Genomic DNA, 21,850 nt, shown 5'->3' with positions numbered 1-21,850 from the left:
CCGTTAGCAAAGTGAACACGTATAAACACTCTGAGATGAATACTGCGATCAATTAAGATTCGTTATCAATAAATTGCGATTACTTGCGCATAATAAACAATCATGGATTTACTATTATTTCTTACCCTCTCCACGACTGGTATCTGACTGAGTTATTAGCTCCAGCAACATTAATTTACAACGCGTGGAAATTGCTCGGCTGAATTTTTTTTTATTATTAAAGATCAACTGCCGATATGATTTGTTATAGTGTTAGATTATTTTCTGGTAAATAAAAGGATAGGTTTGTACATCCAGTTTCTTTAAAATAAGACCTATACGATATCACTAGAGCACACTGATTTATTAATCATCGGCTATTAGATGTCATTTGGTAATTTTGACATATAGTCTTAGAGAGGAAACCCGCTACATTTTTCCGTTAGTAGCAAGGGATCTTTTATATTATGCGCCATCCCACAGACAGGATAGCACATACCACGACCTTTAATATACCAGTCGTGGTGCACTGGTTGGAACGAGAAATAGACGGCCATTGTGACGTTAAATGGTTATATTTCAAGGGGACGGGAGGGGGCGAGATCTAGCTAAGTTGATAGATGGCTAGCCTAAGGTGCTTGGGTCGTAGGATCGAAACTCCTCAAAACCACTAGGGTTTTCCCGTGCCAACCAATGCCCAACGACATGCTGATGAAAACAATGTACCGAGTTACCTCTGAAGACCACGTGTCAGAATTACTAATAAATGTAGACATCAAGTAAACTATGATGATTAATCAATATTCTCTAGTGGTGTTGTTAAACAAAACATATTTTAACGATTTCTATTCCACGGGTAAATTTTGTTATATTTTTAAATTTCGAATATATTTTGTTTTCTTTAAAGAGACATTCCTGAGTTTGCTGCATTGTAAGATGTTTCCGACTAATAAAATACTTCTACGATTAAACTTACACATAAAATATATTTTCTTGTTTAGAATATCAGTGTTGGTATATTCATTGTGAGGGTTCGAACTTAACGGTCGCCCGATCGCCCCTTTCGACTGAAAACGACGACGGGCGACTGAAAACCCACAGTAAGGTTGCCCGCCTGGCGACCGATTTAAAAAAATTAAAATTAAAATTAAAATCAATAATTAATAAATAAATAAAGTACAGCTATGTAGCCTACTTTGCAAAAAGTGTAGGTTTGCTTTTACATATAAACATATGCCCAATATAAGAATAGGTGTAAGGTAAGTGGCATGTAAAATTGGGCACAAATTCATGTCGACAACATTCAGTCCTGGTTATGTGTACACGTCATAGATCGTATCCACTGAACATTATATTTTAGGGGTTTTTTAAAATTATTATTATTTCATTGAGATGGGGTAGGGGGAGGAAGGGGTTGTGTCGGTTGTACCAGTGCTCAACGTTTGGTGAACGCAAGCATCTTTGTTTGTTGGAAATACCACAAGTGTATTGACAGTGACAGTGGGAAGTCACAGTGACATGTCTGTTATTTATTTAAAGAGTGGGTTGGTTGAGTGCAGGAAAATACTCAAAATAAATGTTTTCTCTTATAATCTGTTGCAATATTGTTTTTTTAGAAAATATTATTCGAGCAAGTGAAAATAGATCCGGGCAAGTGAAAGTGCTATCACCACTTGCCCGGATGGCAACTCAAATAAAAACGTTAAGCGCAGACACTGCAATGTGTTTCTGTCCATCTTAATATTTGTAAGAAGCCCAAATTGGATTCTGTCTTCAAATAATTTCGTACGTACGAAAAACATATATTTTAAGAAATAAAATGAATTTAACCAACTACAAATATTAGAACGACCAGAAACACGTCTAATATACAGCCACTATTATTTTATGCAGAAAAATATATTTGATATGTAATTACAATCGTTAAAAAGTCTCTGTTAGTCGATAACATCTTAAAAACTGCAGCAAACTCAGGAATGTCCCTTTAATTCAACTGTGGTTTGTCTGGCTCAATTAGTACAAAAGTTATATGTTTCCAATGGATACAATGCATAGCTCTTAATATAGGAAGCACTTCACGTCTGCAATTTCCAGTGACCCCATCACGCGCACAGTCTACAGACCTTCTCGTACCACTACCACCACCACTACATCAGTTTAAGAACCACTACCATAGACTAGACGATCACAAAAGTTATATGTTGACCGGTCGTTATTAATATGGACGATACTGGGTCTGTCGAGTACACACAAACACCTCCACTCCGTCCAAAATGATAGTTGTTTGATAACGATGATGATAATGCGTCAGAAACTGTCTGAAAACGACGCGAAGAGCACGTGAAGACTTCCTAATTCATGAGGGAACTCTTTCAAGACGCCACGAAGAATGCGGGCCCCAAACAATGAAATATTTGTAGTAGCTCCTCGGAGATAGAAGTCTCCATACAACTAATTATCACACGTGTCCCGGGGCCAAATAGGAGAAAGTCTTGACGCCGCTGCCGCTAAATCGCAATAATCCTTTGACGATTTTAGTAATGAAGTTATTTCCAAGCCACTTATTGAATTATGCTGTGGTCTGCGTCGACTGCGGTTACCAGAGGGAGTCTTTCGTTTCAAAATGGCTCAGACCAATAACATATGGTCAGATAAAAAGCGAAATTCCGAGAATGGTTTATTCATGACTATAACCATTTCTATATATTCATAAATATAAGTACAATACAATATGGTCCGAATTTTTTTCTCGGAGTTTTATTCGTGATTATAAAGTCTTTTTGTGTTGTCCACCACTGCAGTTTGAATTATTAAAGTATAATAAATACTATATAGTCGGACAGAATAAAGGTTATACCTTGAAGTAGGGTACATACAATATTTTATGGTGGTTTTATGTCATGCGTGGTATCCTGATTCAGAGACTGCATGATGACTCTTTGTCATCATTGAGCAATTGTTTTAATGGCCGCACAGTGGTGCAGGGGTGTAACATTCTCTTTGAGAATGGCCAATACAGCACAAATTGAAATTTTGAGTAAAAGTCAGTATCTGTCTGTGATATTTGTATTTTTGCACAGTTCTTTACACTGTTTTTATTTAAATCTTGAGTTTATATTGATGTTGATCGTCACCTTATTTGTTTGCATTACCATAGTTTGATACCCAATAGCCGATGTATTTTTCATGCTGGGGTGTCGTTAAACATTCATTCATTCATTCATTGTTTTAATGGTCATTTTAATACGGTGACCAAAGTGAAACATTGTGGAATGTTTTATTCATGAATATTCAATAACATAATTATGGCCTTCAACTTCTTAACGAATGTAGTTTGGAAACAAAAGAAGATAATAACGTGTAGGCCTGCGGGCTGTGGGGTAAATGATATTATCGAGTCAAGGTCTTGCGGTCCACTCGATCTTACATCCACGCATATTGCAAATCTGCAGTATTGGAGCTCTCTGCTCATAATGACATGTCCAAAATGGTTTACAGCAACAGGACATTATTATATTGTCTCGTCTTTACTATAGTCCGTCTCATCCTCCTACAAACATGTTTTTTTATTTTTTTTATTTTTTTTTTATTATTTTTTGTTTGTTTGTTTGTTGTGGGGGGGGGGGGGTGTTTTTTGTAAATAATTTCAGTTTGGTTTGATGCAAGAAGAAAAGTGAAAGTGTTCTGGAAATAAAAAAAAAAAAAAATTATTTTTGTATTCAATTTAGAAAACAGCACAGAAATAAATAGCTTGAAGTAAATTCCATAGCGTGAAAAAAACTAGCGTTCCCTGTGGGAAGGACTATAAGTAAAATGGCGACATTTAGGTATTACTTTTCAGATGGCAGCGGTGACGACGGCGTCAACAGTTGCTTTAAAGTTTCGGCTGTAGATCCGTTTCTCACAAACTATAAATTCTATGTAGTTAAAACTTGGTTTATAGTTGCACCTATGGATTTTCATCACAGTGTACCGAAACCTTTTATGTTAGGCGAGTCATTTAATTTGCCTAAAAAAAAATTTGAATCCAGATTATATATTTGTCCTACGTGTAATTAATCCATTGTTTTCGTTGCTACCATACGTAGTCAGTTCCAATGTTTTGTGTGGCATTAGGTTATAAGCATCATGTAGGTTAATTGTATATACTATTGGTTTCGTGCATTAACTCACAAGGGAGCTGGCTCTTGAGGTGGGTGACCTGTTTACTTCTCTGACAGTATATAAAAGAAGAAAACCAACTGTCATGGAAGTTATCTGTACGCGCCCCCCCCCCCCCCCCCACCCCCTGCACCGGAACTGGTCACTGGCGAGGTCAGAGATCAGGTCCGGAGTTGGCGTGCCTGAACCTTTAAGGATATGGGCACGCAAATAGAGTTCCAAGTTCCCAGTTATCTGTACGTAACTGATCTGACAGCGCTGTGTTTGAAAGAGTGACATATTTATCAACTTACTAGTATTGCAATTTTAGGCCGTCCATCATGTTTCGTTAATAACATAGGTATCTGTAGAGACAGGATGGTGTTTTTTTATTGGAACAAGGAAATACAGGATTCTCTGGCATATTGCACACACATTCATAAAAAATAACTTTGCCGCTATTAGCAAACGTATCCATATGGCGTCTGCGGGTTTCTCCATTCGTTCTGTAATCCAATAATCATATGATTACAATATGTTCCACGCGTATCACCTTGTGATTAATCAATGTGAGACGGGCTGTTGTTAAATAAACATTCCTTTCGTTTTACCCCCTCCCCACCCCCACCCACCCACCCCCCCCCCCAAAAAAAAAACACACAAAAAAAACAGAAGAAGAGAAGAAAATTGAACGAAAGAAAGAAAAAAGAAAAGAAAAAAAGAGAAAAAGTTGAATACACCATATATTAATCTCTAAGAAATACAATTAACCATCCTTCTTTACATCAATGTCACTAGCTCCAGCAATCATGCACATCTTTGACGACATTAGAGGTAATCAGTGCGGCCCTCACAATGCCAAATCACGGTGGTTCATGCGACCGCCTCGTGTCTCTCTGATCCAGCGACTTTACGCCGGGATCCCTGGGTAGTGCGTTATTGCGGTCTGGCTAAGTGGCTCAATGGCATTTGATTGCGAATAGTAACACGGTATCGAGAAAAACAGTACGGTACTTGCAAGCCCTATATTGGGTCTAACGTCCACTCAATGTGACCGTGCCCTCTCATCTAATTGCATTGTCAACGGGGTTCCCAGCTATCTGATAGAAAAATCAGCATCAAACTTTAATCTAATTAATTTGCGTATTTCTTTGAGTGAAGGCCGGGGACTTGCGGAATCAATGTTTATGTGCACGACCTAGCGGGAGATTCGATGTTTAATGAATATAGATGTAGTGCAGGAATGATGGTCAAAGCAAATCGATCATCAGCTGATAATGTACATCATTAGTGAATAATGCCGTGGTACGTGTTTGCTGAGTGACCTATTTTTAAAGGGACATTTCTGAGTTTGCTGCAATTTTTAAAGGGACATACCCTAGTTTTTAAACACAAAGGCACATTTTTTTTCACTATTAAGAGCCGTTTTTGATAACTGAAATCATATTTTACTTAGATTTTATTGTTTATATTATCCATTTCCGTACATTCGAATTACTTTTTGGTCATCCTGGTGTTTTTTTAATATCACAAAATGCATTTCTCATATTTTTAAAAACGCACGTGCGTCTGAGAAGTGACGGTTATGGAGTCGAGTTTCAGTCTATTTTTAGAGGGTATTTCACCATTTCAAAGTCACAGACTCATGTTTCACTCAATTGTAACTTAATCCAAATGTGTTACAGGTTTGTAGATTAACTAAACGTAGTGTTAATTTTCACTGGTTGAAACTAGGGTCTGTCCCTTTAAGATGTTATCGACTAACAGAGACTTTTTAACGATAGTAATTATATATAAAATATTTTGTTCTGCATAACATATTAGTGGCTGTATATAAAACGTCTAATATTTGTACTAGATTAAATTTCATTTTATTTCGTAAAATATATTTTTTCGTACGTCCGAAGTTATTTTAAGACAAAATCCAGTTTGGGCTTCTTACAAATATTAAGACGACCAGAAACACTTTGAATATACAGACGTTGATATTCTAAATAAGAAAACATATTTAATATATAAGTTTAATCGTAGAAATATTTTGTTAGTCGGAAATGTATATAGGCTGGTTTTCAAAAACACGCAACAGCTAAAAAGCATTAAAATATATAGTTTTACAGATATTTCCTTTAAAAACAAGGGGTGCGGAGGTACTGGGGATCATAGTAGTAAGGGTAAACTTTATAAATTTACTCGTGCGAGAAACGTATTTTTTTTAGAAGACAATGCTATTTACGATAGTATAATTATTATAATGAGCAAAATATACTGTCGATTAGTAATATTGCAGCTGTCTAATTGGTTGTACAAATTATTATAATCGAATTTACCATAAATGACCGGCCTCGGTGGCGTCGTGGTTAGGCCATCGGTCTACAGGCTGGTAGGTACTGAGTTCGGATCCCAGTCGAGGCATGGAATTTTTAATCCAGATACCGACTCCAAACCCCGAGTGAGTGCTCCGCAAGGCTCAGTGGGTAGGTGTAAACCACTTGCACCGACCAGTGATCCATAACTGGTTCAACAAAGGCCATGGTTTGTGCTATTCTGCCTGTGGGAAGCGCAAACGAAAGACCCCTTGCTGCCTGTCGTAAAAGAGTAGCCTATGTGGCGACAGCGGGATTCCTCTAAAAAAAAAAACAGTGTCAGAATGATCATATGTCTGACGTCCAATAGCCGATGATAAGATAAAAAAAATCAATGTGCTCTAGTGGCGTCGTTAAATAAAACAAACTTTTTACCAGAAATGCTGCTTGGACTTAAAACTCCATAGTGGGCTGCATGTAGTTTTGTAGTAGGGCACGCGTCTGAACTACGAGTAAGGGTTAAAGGGTAAGGAAGGGTGTGTCTATCAAGAATTACTAACTGTCTCCTTTTTATTTCTAAAGTAAAATGTAGCCAATGGTTGCTATTGTAGTCTTTAACGAAATGATTTTCTATTTAGTATTTATTACCAAACTACGTAACCATAAACAAACAAATCCAACAGTATTGATTAAATTTATTATGTCAAAATAACATGGAAATCGATGTATTGGCGACCGTTGCGTAATTTTAAAGGGGAAGTAGGCTTAGTGTTATATGAAGGGATGAGATATGAAAAATACCAAATACTTCCACCATGCTGCATGTGTTCTATGGTGTCAATACCCCCCCCCCCCCAACACCGCACCCCCTTGAATTACAGTGTTGTGTAATGCTAAATAGTGTCGTGCCTCTCCCACAACCACTCTCCTCTACTTTCCTCTCCCTTCTCATTTCTTCCATGTCATTCGTTCCGTCCTCTGTTGACCTTTTTATCACTCCAATCCAAATACTAACAGCAGCGTTTCACTCTCTATTTCTGGTACAATTTCCAAGAGATTCAACTCGAGTCTAAGAGCGGGTTTCTTAATTACATTTTATATAACGTATCGACAAATTCTTCCGTCAGGTAACACTTTCATTTCCGACTTCTTAGACATCTGAATAAGACGTAGATTGGATTGTTTTCTCTCGGTGTCATGGTTATTGTGTGGTTACAACATGACATGCATTGCTGTGTTGTTTTCTCTCGGTGTCATGGTTATTGTGTGGTTACAACACGACATGCATTGCTGTGTTACAACACACCACACATTGTTGTGTTGTTTTCTCTCGGTGCCATGGTTATTGTGTGATTACAACATATCGTTCATTGCTGTGCTGTTTTCTCTCGATGTCATGGTTATTGTATGATTATAACACGACATGCATTGCTGTGTTACAACACACCACACATTGCTGTGTTGTTTTCTCTCGGTGTCATGGTTATTGTGTAATTACAACACGACATGCATTGCTGTGTTGTTTTCTCTCGATGTCATGGTTATTGTGTAATTACAACACATCATGCAAGAATAATAATAATAATAATAATAATAATAATAATAATAATACAGTGAAACCCCACCTAACGACCACCCCAGTTCTAAGACCACTCCGCTATAAAGACCTATAGTCTAAAGACCGGTGTCCCAGTTTCAAATTCCTCCCGTATTCAAGTTACTCCCCGGTAATTTGAACCTATTACACCGGAATATTTCCTTATTATCTTGATTCTTACAGTAAAACTACCCCGGTATTAAGACCACCACGCTATTACGGATTATTTTAAAACAACACCAGGGCACTGTAACTAAGAATCCTCTCTAGCTTGTCAAAAAAAGAGCACTACTTGTATATCCTAAAAATGACTAATTTTGTATTTCTCAAATCCCACCACCACCACCACCACCACCACACCACCACCACCACACCACCACCACCACACCCTTCATGCCATCTCCACGCTAAATGCGGCCATTGAAAGACATTTTTGACTGTAGATAGGTTTTTACTATGATTCTTTTTGTTGCTTCAGAACCTCTTCGTTGGAAAACACATTAACAACCTGTATGTTGTATACCCATCTCTAACACACACACATCAATTATCGCTCATGATGCACGTATCTCCGACATCAGCAAGCAAAACAAACCGAACAGTCACGCTTTGTTACTAGTAGGGCGTTCTTTGAGTTATGGGCCGGGATCGTCCCTGTTTAGAAAGCCAAACATTCTGATGCCAAATGCGTATGTTATCGCTAAACGCGTAACGGGTTATCTACGCCAGTCGAGTTGTTTGCTGACACAACGACCCCGGTAAGGTGATGCGCATTAAAGTGAGGCACCAGTGTATTTGTTGTTCAGTACGTAGCCACAGACGACAATAATTATTATTATGTTTCTGTATAATTATTTACGCTATATATGTTTCTGTCTAGCGTTAGTGGCTATAGCATTTTTATTAATATCAGAAGGCCCATGAATGTTTTTATGTACCTTTTCCTGTCTGGGGCCCACATATCCTGAAAAGGACACCCCATGTTGTCCAGTTATCTCTCCCAGGATATTGGTTAAAACAAACACACCCATTAAACCTGGGCTGCGTTCAGCCAAACCGAGCAGAAAACCGCCCGCTAGACTGGTTTATGCGCTTCACGTTAAACCAAATGGCCATGTCGGAAACCAGTCAAATAGTTCGCGAACGTTAGCGAAACGTTCGTAGGCTGAACTTAGGGCGGGTCGGCGTGCATCCATTTTACACTAAAGGTACTACATTTACAAGGGCTGGAATTACCACAAGGAAGTATTCAATGTTACATTACACATGTTACAAATGTTTGCAAACTACATGCTTTCCCATGTCAACTTCAGTATAATAATTGCAACTACAAAGCTTTATGCCATAAAATAATTACAGTCCAAACAGCAGACTACTTGTGCGGATTTTGGTGAACTAAATGGGATTCCAGAAAAAAATAATACCTCTGATATGTGGCCACATGCAAAAATGAGGCATGTGAGTGCCAGTTTTAACGTTTTAACGTTTTTAATTTTTATCTATTCTTAACCAGTTCACTGTATGTATGAAAGTGTTAAAATATCATTGCTGCCTGCTTACCAGAATAGCCTATATGGGGAAACGAATTTACTGTTTATTAAACTCATTCGCTAGAACAGTTACAATCACCACACATAATCACTGATTAAAGAAACAGAGTTAAAGCTGCAATGTCTGGTTTCAATCGTATACAGTCAAGTTCTAAGTTCAAATAAAAGCATAACTGCACTTTTAATTCACTCGCAAGTTGTCGTCATTAACGCATATCGTCAAATGCTTACTAGCCAGTTACAACAATTCTCGCCATTTTGTAATACCGAGCGCATTCTAGCAGCCACTTCCAAGCAGCCAATTACGCTAGCAGCCAATTTCAGCAGACACGCATGGCGACGTTCTAAACACCGGACCATTACGCCTTTTATAATGTGTGTCGTGGTGTGGGCTATACGATACTAGTTGGACATCCTATATTACCGTAGTACAGACGGATTTTTAAAGTGATACTTCAGATATAAAAGTGCTTAATAAAACGGTTAAGTTGTATTTATACGGATATTAGTAACAATAAGACTGTGAAAATTAGTCTTGGTTGTTATTTTGTTTTTGTGTTGTTATTATATAAAGATACTCTTTAAAACTCTAAAATTCTTAAGTTGTAGTGAATAATTAAAAATTAGCATAACAGTGTGTATAAAAGTGTGTGAAATACAGGTAACAATCGAAAGGCGTATGAGTCCGGTGTTTAGATCGTCGCCATGAGGGCCTGCTGAAATTGGCTGCTAGCGTAATTGGCTGCTAGGAATTGGCTGCTAGAATCCGCTCGGTTTTTGTAATGCAACAATAGCCGAACCGTACTATTTTTAGCCCAGAGGGAGCCCGGCAAAAATGTCCCATTTTCAAAATAGTGGGTTTATTTTTAACTTGGAAAAGCCAGTCTAGTGAAACCAATTCGGAGTGCGGCGTCTTATATGCACCAAACGTAATGGGATTTTCTGTTCTAAATGCTTAAATAATAAAAATATTCCAGACAATGCACGTTTAAAGGTTTGTTTTGTTTTGTTTTAATAACACCTCTAGAGCACATTATTCTTACTGGCTATTGGATGTCAAACTTTTGGTAAGTTTTAATCGTAGTCTTAGAGGAAACCCGTTACCTTTTCCCGTTAGAACCAAGGGATTTTTTTATATGCACTTTCCCATAAACAAGGATCACATACCACGGCGTTTGATATATCAGTCATGGGGTACTGTTTGGGAAAGAAAAAAAAAACAGTCAGAGAAAGGGTCCAATGAGGAGATTTGAACCTACGACGCAATCACTTCAAGTAAGCGCTCTATCGACCGAGCTAGATCCCGCCCCTGCTTAACTATTGAGTTGGGGTGTTCAACAAAAAGAAAGAAAGAAAGAAAGAAATGTTTTATTTAACGACGCACTGAACACATTTTAGTTACGGTTATATGGCATCAGACATATGGTAAAGGACCACACAGATATTGAGAGAGGAAACCCGCTGTCGCCACTTCATGGGCTGCTCTTTTTGATTAGCAGCAAGGGATCTTTTATATGCACCATCCCACAGACAGGATTGCACATACCACGGCCTTTGTTACACCAGTTGTGGAGCTCTGGCTGGAACGAGAAATAGCCCAATGGGTCCACTGGCGGGGATCGATCCTGGACCGACCGCGCATCAAGCGAACGCTTTACCACTGGGCTACGTCTCGCCCCGGGTGTTCAACAAAGTTCAGTTGGTTTCAGTAACATAAATCCAGTGAGCTTCCTCATACACATTAGTTTTGTAAGGTGGCACTTGGGAATGATGAGATGGACGAAGAGTAATGCACTCGGTGTTTTTTTTTTTTTTTTTACATATATTTTAAACACCTAGTATTAGAAGAAAAAAGATGATTGATTTCGAGAACTTGCGCTTCTAGATGCTAAGTAAAATGCACGTATTTTCCCTCTCCCCCCCCCCCCCCCCCCCCCCCCCCCCCCCCCCCCCCCCCCACCCCTGCAAAGTGTTATATAATGGAATGGATTTATTTTCCACTGCAGACTCATAACATCTTCTGCCGGCTCTGCTGGAGCCATGTTTATCCATCTGTAAATTGAAACAGTGCTTATGATACGCCAGATGTCTGCAGCACTCAAAACAGACCTTTACATTACCGCCAACAACACGTGTGTGCACACCGCTAGTCGATAACGAGTCTTTAATTGACAGCACTCGTTTTGTTTCATTAATCGATGTATCAGTCTCAGAAACAAACCACACATCTAAATCATCTTTTCTTTCTTTCTATTTTTTTTTTTTTTTTTTTTTTTTTTTTTTTTTTTTGGTGTAAAATTATCTCTTCGCGTATTTCCAGCGTACATAAACAAGTTAAGGAATTCCTCCTTAAACAATGGATTGGTAACCGAGACAACATCCCATTGTCTCTATATGAAGTGGTGCAATTATTCACAGGATAATGATTTTTTTTTATTTTTATATATACTTGACGGTCTTTCTGCCCTATTGCTATCTAAAACGTCTGATACCCGTACTAACAACATGGCATTTATCATCCTTACTTTCTGAACAGCCACAGACTTCTATTTTCATGTTTGTGTAATAATGGGAGGAATCTGTAATGGTAAGCTGGGTCACGATTTCGCGCGCTCTTGAAGTCGGAGACAGTTTCGGATAGGGCCGCGTGGTCCAGTGACGTATTTAGTGTCTTGGGTCTTATCGCGGTCTACGTAATTAATGGTTCATGTCGGCTTCGCAATTAACCTGTAAACAGATTTCCTGAAATGAAATTAAACCCTGCCTCGGGACTGTGGGAGTCGAACTCGGCGAGACGGTTTGTAAAGATTATTTGTGCCTTGTTTTATATTTAAATTATAACGTGTAAATGAGATGAAGTTGAAAGCTATTGCAAAATTATTATTATTTTTTTTTTTTTTTTTTTTTTAGGATAGACATACACATCTTTTAACGAGAATATTCATGTATTAATATAGTCTTAGTTAAGCTTAACGAATAATTCATTAAAATATGTTGACGTCAGACTCAGTGTGACCGAACCAAATTTACATTGTCTCCGTTAGTTAGTTATTGTTCAAGAATCCGCCTTTTATAGTAAAGGTTGTTCCAGAAATGCACCGGAATTAGTTAATCTTGATGGCTGGTTGTTGGGGCTTTCTGTATTGTTAATATTTTATATTAAGGACCAAAAGGGCGGAACGTAGCCCAGTTGTAAAGCGCTCGCTCGATGCGTGGTCGATCTGGGATCGATCCCCGTCGGTGGGCCCATTGGGCTATTTCTCGTTCCAGCCAGTGCACCACGACTGGTATATCAAAGGCCGTGGTATATACTACCCTGTCTGTGGGATGGTGCATATAAAAGATCCCTTGCTGCTACTCGAAAAGAGTAGCCCATGAAGTGGCGACAGCGGGTTTCCTCTTTCAATCTGTGTGGTCCGTAACCATATGTCTGACGCCATATAACCGTAAATAAAATGTGGTGAGTGCGTCGTTAAATAAAACATTTCTCTCTTTTTCACTTTGCTCAAACCATGTAACCTTCCTTGCCTACCCCCGTTTCGTAACGTATCTGGACCTGTTTTAGCAAACCATTCCACTTTCTTGCAGCGGGAATCCTGCCGCAGATTTAGAAACAAAAATTACAGCCCATAACATGGTCGTTGAGGTCACTCACTCAGTGACATTTTGTTGTCACTAACAGGCACTTATTTCATGAAATTTGACAAGCACACATTCCTGTGTAGCTACGTTCGATTTCTATTCCTTGTCGATTTTGATAAGCGACATCGCACGAGACGAGTTTGTATAACACGACAGCTACAACAGAGAGCGCAATCTATATCTTAGTTCATCATAGCGCTAGGCTTGCGGATCTATAACCTTTCTCCAGTATTCTTCATTCGATCCATATTTCGCCAATTGGATCTTTATGTGTTTTGTTTCCGCCATATAATGTTTATACTCGTGTAGCTTTCTCGATAAAAGCTTTAATGTAGGATTCGAAATACTGGTGATATCCATATTCATATTTGATTAATGACTTTAATACTGATGACTGAAATATGGAGATAGCTAATTCGGGTTAGGGTTTTGTTTTTCCTTCTGCTTAATGACTTTAATCATTTTAATTTTTTTAATATAGTTGTTCAGCATGTAATGGTTTACATGTTTCTTAATGGTTGTAATGCTTTTACCCAGGTATATTTCTCTTTGATGACATTAACAAATATTGTTGACTTGAAATATGTGTGTTATGCATTGACCTTAAAAGGTTTCTTCTTTAATGGGCACATGGACCGTTTTGAATATTGAGTTTACGGCATATATTGAAATACGGACATAACGCAGGTACATACTTGGTTAATGTAGATTTTGAAATATGGTTGTTAACCGTGTTTTATTTTCAGTCACCAGTGTTTAATAATACAGATTTTAAGAATATGAGTTTTAAACATATTATGCATTTCTGCTTTATGGGTTTAATAACATACATTTTGAGATTGGTTGTTAAATTTGTTCATTTCTGCTTTATGGGTTTAATAACATACATTTTGAGATTGGTTGTTAAATTTGTTCATTTCTGCTTTATGGGTTTAATAACATACATTTTGAGATTGGTTGTTAAATTTGTTCATTTCTACTTTATGGGTTTAATAACATACATTTTGAGATTGGTTGTTAAATTTGTTCATTTCTACTTTATGGGTTTAATAACATACATTTTGAGATTGGTTGTTAAATTTGATCATTTCTGCTTTATGGGTTTAATAACATACATTTTGAGATTGGTTGTTAAATTTGTTCATTTCTGCTTACTAAATTTAATCATGTACGTGGTTGATAGCTTGTACTTTCTTGTTTATTGATTTTGATCATGTAGCTTTCGAGATCATTAAAATAAATGTGTTATACGTCCACGTTTATGCTTCGCCAGCTTGCGAATAAGAGTGTTGGAAGACTATCGCAAGGATATTGAAACTATAAGTTAAAGCAAAGAAAAATTGTTATAACAACCACCTATAAATAACTGACACTGTGAAAGACGGGACGTAGCACAGTGGTGAAGCGCACGCCTGATGTTCGGTCGGTCTAGGATCGATCCCCGTCGGTGGGTCCATTGGGCTATTTCTCGTTCCAGCCAGTGCACCGCGACTTGTATATCAAAGGCCGTGGTATGTGCTATCATGTCTGTGGGATGGTGCATATAAAAGATCCATTGCTACTAATGGAAAAATATAGCAGGTTTCCTCTCTATGACTGTGCCATATGTTTGACATCCAATAGCCGATGATTAATAAATCAATGTGTTCTAGCGGTGTCGTTAAATAAAACAATCTTGTTTAAAATATTTTTTGTTTATCGATAAAAGTAATCGATTGGCGACAGTGGATTTCTTCATACCTTTTGTGCTGGGGTGTCGTTAAACATTCATTCATTCACTCGTTCATTCATTCATTCATTCATTCATTCGTTCATTACAATAAATTTACTGGTATGATATAAATGGTATTGACCGAATATCTAATCGACTCTTTGTTTTGTTCTTTCAGTTTAGCATAAATCCCGCAAGTCGAACACATGCACGATGACGTCATCTAGCAGTGCCGGGGTGCTGCTGTTGCTGTGGTACCTAACGCAAGCATGCAACTTCCCTGACTATATGCAGACCCTGGGACACTCGCAGCCCTGGCAGACGCAAATAAGACACAACCGGACCAAGACTGCAAAAATCTACTTCAGACATGGCATAATGGAGGTCTTACCGATCTCTTCGCCTGGCACTCCTTCAGAAAGGTGGAACTGTACGATGGAATACAAAGGCAACTTCCTGCTGCACCTGGAGACCAACTTACAGCCCGTCAGGTTCGCCTGCATAAGAATCTACAAGAGGAGCAGGTCCATAACACAACTGGCCTGGTCGGAGTACAGTCACAACCTTGATCCTAGGCTTTGCGATATCGAACCCATGTCGCTTAACCCGTGGCCGCTGGTGGCGTACCACCTACTGGAAGCCGATTTCGCGCCTTGTCCTTTCTCTGGCGGATTCAACATTAAAATCACCGATTCCAACGGCAAGGAAAATGCTTGCAATTACATGGATTTACCGATGAGGGTGGAGAGTGACTGTATTGGCGGAGAGGGCGTCATATTCAACTTCAGGGCAGACAACTGCCTGCCTGATGTGTCCATGCTCGTCCATCAGCGAACCACGTGCGTGGCAAGCTGGCGGGACGAAGACGACCACTTCGCCGTCATCCGACGATTGAGCAACACCCAGCTGTGGTGCATTAGGTTCCCCAGGAAGAAGAAGGACAACCAGCCGGCTTACCTGTTTCACGATCTGGCTTGTGTGTCTTCGGATCCCGAGAACGAAACGATCCACTATATTCGGATGGATCTCCAGAGAAGCATCCACAGAGACTTGTGTCAGGACGAATACGAAGAGTGCGCCCACATGCCCTGCAACGTGTATACGGAACAGAAGTGTCAGAAGACGTGCGGAGCGTGCAGCGTGTCTAATCCCCCGGCGATATGCTCGTACCCTCGCCGATTCAGAGGGATGTGGTACCAGCGGGATACCGACGGTGTTAAGTATATTGAAATCAGCGAGTCGCATTTAAGCATAGAAAGTGTTGGAAATTTTCAGTGCGTGGTCTTCGACGACAGTCCACCGAGACGCGAAAGGACGTACACGGTGGTGTCCATCTTTGAAAATGGCTGCCGTCCCAGATACACGTGCATCCGCCTGAAGCGTCTCGGGCCGTCAGTTCTGAGGTATAGTCTCAGTAAAAGCTTCACATGGCCGATGGATGTCCACAACCAGGGCGCCACGGTGTGTGACGCCAGCAGATTCGAGGCAGACCCTGATCCAATCGGAGACCGCTACAGATCATACCACGGTACGGGTAAGCCAATCATAATGCACTATCCCTCCCCGAAATGGATAGCCTGTAACTTGACTTCATCTTTCACTGTTCGTGCCTCGTTCGCCAGTGGCAATTCGTGTCTGGGCAGCATATATCAGGTGTGCGGGGACGACTCTCGACTGAGGCTGGACTTCCCTTCGTGCGACGACGCGCCTCACCACAGCGAATACGGGTGCGTGGCGGAGTACGAAGGACACTACTGGGAGAAGATCCTCCTCATGCAGAACATCGCAGACGACATGGACGCCCGCTGCATCATGTTCAACCAGATGCACCCTCTGGAGGCGCTGGTCCTCGTGGGCGGATACTGCGACAAGAAGAGCTGGGGATTCGTCAGCAGTGGCCTGAGGACGCCGCTCATGAAGCTGCAGATCAGACCAGACGTCTTTCCGTGTAAGAATCTGCCCCTGGTGGAAAAGACTAGCAGGCGCACCACAACTCCTGTGGTCAAGACCTACGGAGACGCCCAGGCGCCGGTGACGTTGATAGTCACGGCAGAATCGTCCAGGGACGGCGGTTCCAATCACATTGATCCGTGGCACCCAGCCAACATTCCCAACAGAGACTTTGATCCCCGCAAGAATATTAGACAGGTAAATTCCAACCCGAGGAATGGTGCGGCGGTGACGTTATATTCCAGTTCAAAATATTTATATATCATAGTAATTACACTGACAAATTTGTGTCCTTTCGATAGATGAGGTGTGTTCACGGAGATAGGTTTGTTTAGAACTACTGTATCTAAAGGAGGTTTATGTCTCTAGAAGTGTTCAAAGCCCTCTGGTATTTTTAATTTGATGCAAGTCGTAGAAGATTTCACTTCGTGCAGTAACTAAAGGTGCGTTCTCTCAATGCAACTTGTATTGACGATTTGAAATATAAAATGTCAGTTGTCCACTATAAGGACACTGATTCCTCTATAATATATTCTATTTACGCTATCGATTGTGACCAAACGTTGCACTGAGTGAAAGAATCTTTTATAAGGATATTATTGTATACAGCTCATTTAATTTAAATATAACATACTGCTGAATCATATCAAAGAAGAACGCCGCCAGTTATGCACTAAGAAATAATTTACAATAGGTTAATGATGCAGGTAGCGACTGATTTGCAAGTTAAGTAAGTCAAGTTCCAATGCTTTCTTCGCTAGATATGTGGTTGCAGGGTGTCAGTTCTAGCTGAAATAAAGTAAAGGTGGTTTTTTTAAAAGGCATACTGTCACAGATTTTAGGACCTTATTTCTCTAAAAATGAATAATAAATACAAATTACATTAATTGTTGAAAACCAAATCTAGCTATCGCATCACCTTAACTGAACGATGATGAAGTGAAATCCATGTCATCCCTCTCGCCAGTTTTAGTTTTTGAATTATGGACCATTGCCAAAATTCTATTATTTTTACAAAATGTCATTAATAAATGGAATATGGTGGTTATGAAGATGGTTGAATAAAGTACATTTAGGGACAAATCAAATTATTTTTGTCCAGGTAATACTTTGTTAGACCATTAAGTAGGTCAGTGGTCTGTGGCAATATGCCTTTAACGACACTGCGAGTGCTTATTGATTTGTTAATCATCGGCTATTGAATGTCAGACATTTGGCTTGTATATATATTGTTGTATATATAGACTGTTTATTTACACGACGTGTTGTGTATGCATGAAAACACATGATACAGAAGCGTGACATAATATTGTTAATACTACCAATGTCGATATACTGCTGGCTTCTATTAATAAAGGCGCGTATCTATATTGCAATTTGAAGTAACGATGCTTCGTGTAGTTTTTAGAATATTAGTAATATATTGTAACGAATTGTGAAGGAATCTAAAATGAATATAATGGTCACGATTAGAGGCAGAATATAGCTCAGTTTCTTTTGTTTAACGACACCACTAGAGCACACTGATTAATTAATCATCGGGTATTGGATGTCGAAGAATGTAGCTCAGTGGAAGGGCAGTCACTTGAGGCATGATTGGTCGCAGGATCTGTGACCTTCGCTGGACCTGGGTTTTTCCAGTCCCATCCAATGCCCTACGATTTTGGTTTTGGTGTGTACTGTCCTGTCTATAGAAAAAAAAATGCATATTAAAAACCCCACTTGCTGCCTGTGTGGTTCCCTTCTCACTCGACCAAGTGTCAAAATAACCATAGCTTTGGTGTCATTAAACAAATATTATTAACATTTGGTGAATAACTCGTGCTACAAATCGTTACTACAATTTGCATTGTAACAACGCACCTTTATATTTAGTAATTATAAAAATACCACTTTCTTGATTGCAATTACCCGCTTTGACCCACATACCACTTGCGTATTCAATAAGTTGTTATAGCCGTCCTACTTTTTAATTTTTAATATATGTTTCGTTTTATTTATGTATTATTTTCTCCTTTTTTTTAATAATAAAATGTTCTGTATTTTGTTATGTATGCAATTAGTACGTGACTGGTAAGTGTCCACATAAACTGTCATCGTATATTTTATAAATACATTGTGAAAAGGAATACATCTTTATTACCCACATATTTTATTGTACATTTTAATGTGTTACGCTTGTTTGTTTGTATAATCAAAAGTGGACCAGTTGTTGCTTGTGTATAAAGTTGAAACCATGCTGACAATGAATGAATAAATTTTGATATTAAAATAATATTAATGATTACTCTTTTCTCAAATGTTACATCCCTGCCCCCACGTTAATTATGGATTCTACCGACGGAGGTAACCAACCAAAGAATTTGACAATTCTGCCAATTCTCACAACTGATGATAATGATGATGATGATAACTAGTTTAACGTGCCCATATACCACTAGGGTTTCGAACACGCCCATCCCGAGTCCGACCTTCGATAAGATCCGTGACCTGACTCGGGATGGAGGGGGGGGGGGGGGGGGGGGCAGAGTTGAAAATGGGCAGAATTTTGAAAATAGCAATTAGTAAAATAGTTACAAGCCAAAAAAAAAAAAAATTGACTGCTTGGCCGAATATTTATATAATTTGGAGCATTTTAGAAGGAAAGTTCAAAATTAAATAAGAGAAAGAAGAGAGGATCGGACTATTTAATAATTAAAAAAAAGAGAGTAATTTCAACATAAACTTTTGTACGCAGGTCTAAAAGTTTAAAGTCCGATCGATATGTCCACGTGAGTGGCCTCGTTAAGGCCGTTTGGGTGCACAGCTTATAGGGACGAGATGGGTTGCATCCCGTCAAGAAAACCCCTAGATAGTCGATAGACGTTGAAGGTGTAGTGCTGTGCTGAAATACAGATCTTGAGAAGCCGGATCCGTCTGAACGAGAGAGAGTATCAGACTAGGGTATAGTCCAGTCGTTATGGGTTGGTATAGTGGTGCGGACGGGCCCGACTTCGGAGGATACGAGATGGTATCACTATAAAGCAAAGTAAAGTCTAGAAAAGAGTAGTAGGGGCGGTCAATCTTCCAGTGCTGCTAGGACAGGCTCGGAAATGTAGAGACTAAACGCGAACAACCGTGGCGTTCTGCAGAATGGCCGTCATACGAGTCACGAAAAAACAAGTCAATATAGTCAGACGGAGAAATGACGTGGAGGCGAGGAATCTCGCTAAAAAAGAATCCAACCTGGTGGTGCAGACTGTCGAAACGAGAAGCGTTCCAGCGTTCAATCAGTTCCAATGGCCGCATACATCCCAGTAGAAAACTTCATTTCGCTGACAAAAACAACGAAATGAAGGATCCCCAAGTCGAGCACACGAAAGCACGTGCAGTGTGCACCAGCGAAACAAACACGTCTTACCGCGTGGAGCTCCAGACGGAATGAACTGAAAAAAGAAAGAAAGAAGTGTTTTATTTAACGACGCACTCAACACATTTTATTTACGGTTATATGGCGTCAGACCTATGGTTAAGGACCACACAGATTTTGTTTTAGGAAACCCGCTGTCGCCACATAGGCTACTCTTTTACGACAGGCAGCAAGGGATCTTTTATTTGCGCTTCCCACAGGCAGGATAGCACAAACCATGGTCTTTGTTACACCTACCCAGTGAGCCTTGGAGTCGGTATCTGGATTATAAATCCCATGTCTCGACTGGGATCCGAACCCAGTACCCACCAGCCTGTAGACCGATGGCCTAACCACGACGCCACCGAGGGCGGTCAACTCGAAATTAGTCAATGTAATGGTATTTAGCATCAAACATAGGGTTACTGTTGTATTAGAGCGGGAATAGGCAGCAATTTCGAGTTTTTGTTCTAGAGTTATCTCTCCATTCATTATTCATCTTAACATATTTTCGTGCTTACATCCCAATTAAGGTTCAAGCACGCTCTCCTGGGCACACACCTCAACTATCTGGGGTGTTTGACCAGGACAGTGGGTTAGTAGTTAGAGAGAGAGAGAGAGAGAGAGAGAGAGAGAGAGAGAGAGAGAGAGAGAGAGAGAGAGAGAGAGAGAGAGAGAGAGAATATGGTGTAGTGTTCTTACACCTACCCATTGAGTCGTTCAAACTCGCTCAGTGTGGGAGTCGGTACCGGACTGCGAACCCTGAACCTACCAGCTTTATGTCCGATGGCTTAACCACAACACCACTGAGGCCGCGGTTATCTCTGCCTGAGAGAGCGATTTATAACCTTCCAACTATCCGTCTAGCTCTCGAAACAGCAGCGTACTCGGGATAGAAAGTACGTACCACACGATTTGCTAAGTAAAGTGTTGTGGAATTAACCTGTACTGAGATTACGATCGCGACCCGAGATCAGTGTCGTGATCGCCACACCTCGGCTACCCCTCGAGGCCAGGCAGTGCCGGATTTATAAGGGGGTAAGGGGGCAATTCCCCCCCCCCCCCCCCCCCCGCCAAAGGGTCTCCCAGACTAAGGACTTCCTAATGTAATAATTATAAAATTAGTTCATTTTTTTATTTGCCATGTAATTTAATTTCTATGTTGAGAGGCCCTCGAATCTGAAGTGCCCCCTGGGCCCCTGCCCCCCCCCCCCCCGCAAAATCTAAATCCGGCCCTGAGGCCAGGTCTAGTATCGATTTTATACCAGGATAACTTGTTGTACGAGACCTAAATTGGCAAAACCGGTCCTTTATGCACTGAGCTTCTTCTGCACATGTCTCTCTCCACAATCTGATTATAACTGATGTTCATCAGTTCAGACTCATTTTCTCTGCCAACATGTGGATGTACATGGTGTGGGTTGCGGGTAATTTTTGGTATGCTTCCATCAGAATGGTGCATATAAAAGATCCCTTGCTACTGATGAATTTTTTTTTAGCGGGTTTCCTCTCTAAGACTATATGTCAAAATTACAAAATGTTTGACATCCAATAGCGGATGATTAATATATTAATGTGCTCTAGTGATGT

The 21,850-nt window shown here is 39.9% G+C and overlaps 1 protein-coding gene across 1 annotated transcript in view; it reads left to right on the top strand.

Annotated features, from left to right (window-relative positions):
- LOC121368134 overlaps positions 1–17,798 on the top strand; it is a 45,618-nt gene extending 27,820 nt beyond the window's left edge. Inside the window, exon 2 of the mRNA XM_041492713.1 lies at positions 15,101–17,798. Within this exon, the coding sequence (XP_041348647.1) occupies positions 15,136–17,178 (2,043 nt within the window). The 5' untranslated portion in view covers positions 15,101–15,135 and the 3' untranslated portion in view covers positions 17,179–17,798. The remainder of the gene's footprint in view (positions 1–15,100) is intronic.
- Positions 17,799–21,850: the final 4,052 nt, after the last annotated feature.

The sequence above is a fragment of the Gigantopelta aegis genome, chromosome 3, assembly GCF_016097555.1.
Source record: "Gigantopelta aegis isolate Gae_Host chromosome 3, Gae_host_genome, whole genome shotgun sequence".
NCBI lineage: Eukaryota > Metazoa > Mollusca > Gastropoda > Neomphalida > Peltospiridae > Gigantopelta > Gigantopelta aegis.
The sequence above is the reverse complement of the archived record's forward strand: the minus strand, read 5'-3'. Positions and strand labels throughout refer to the sequence as shown.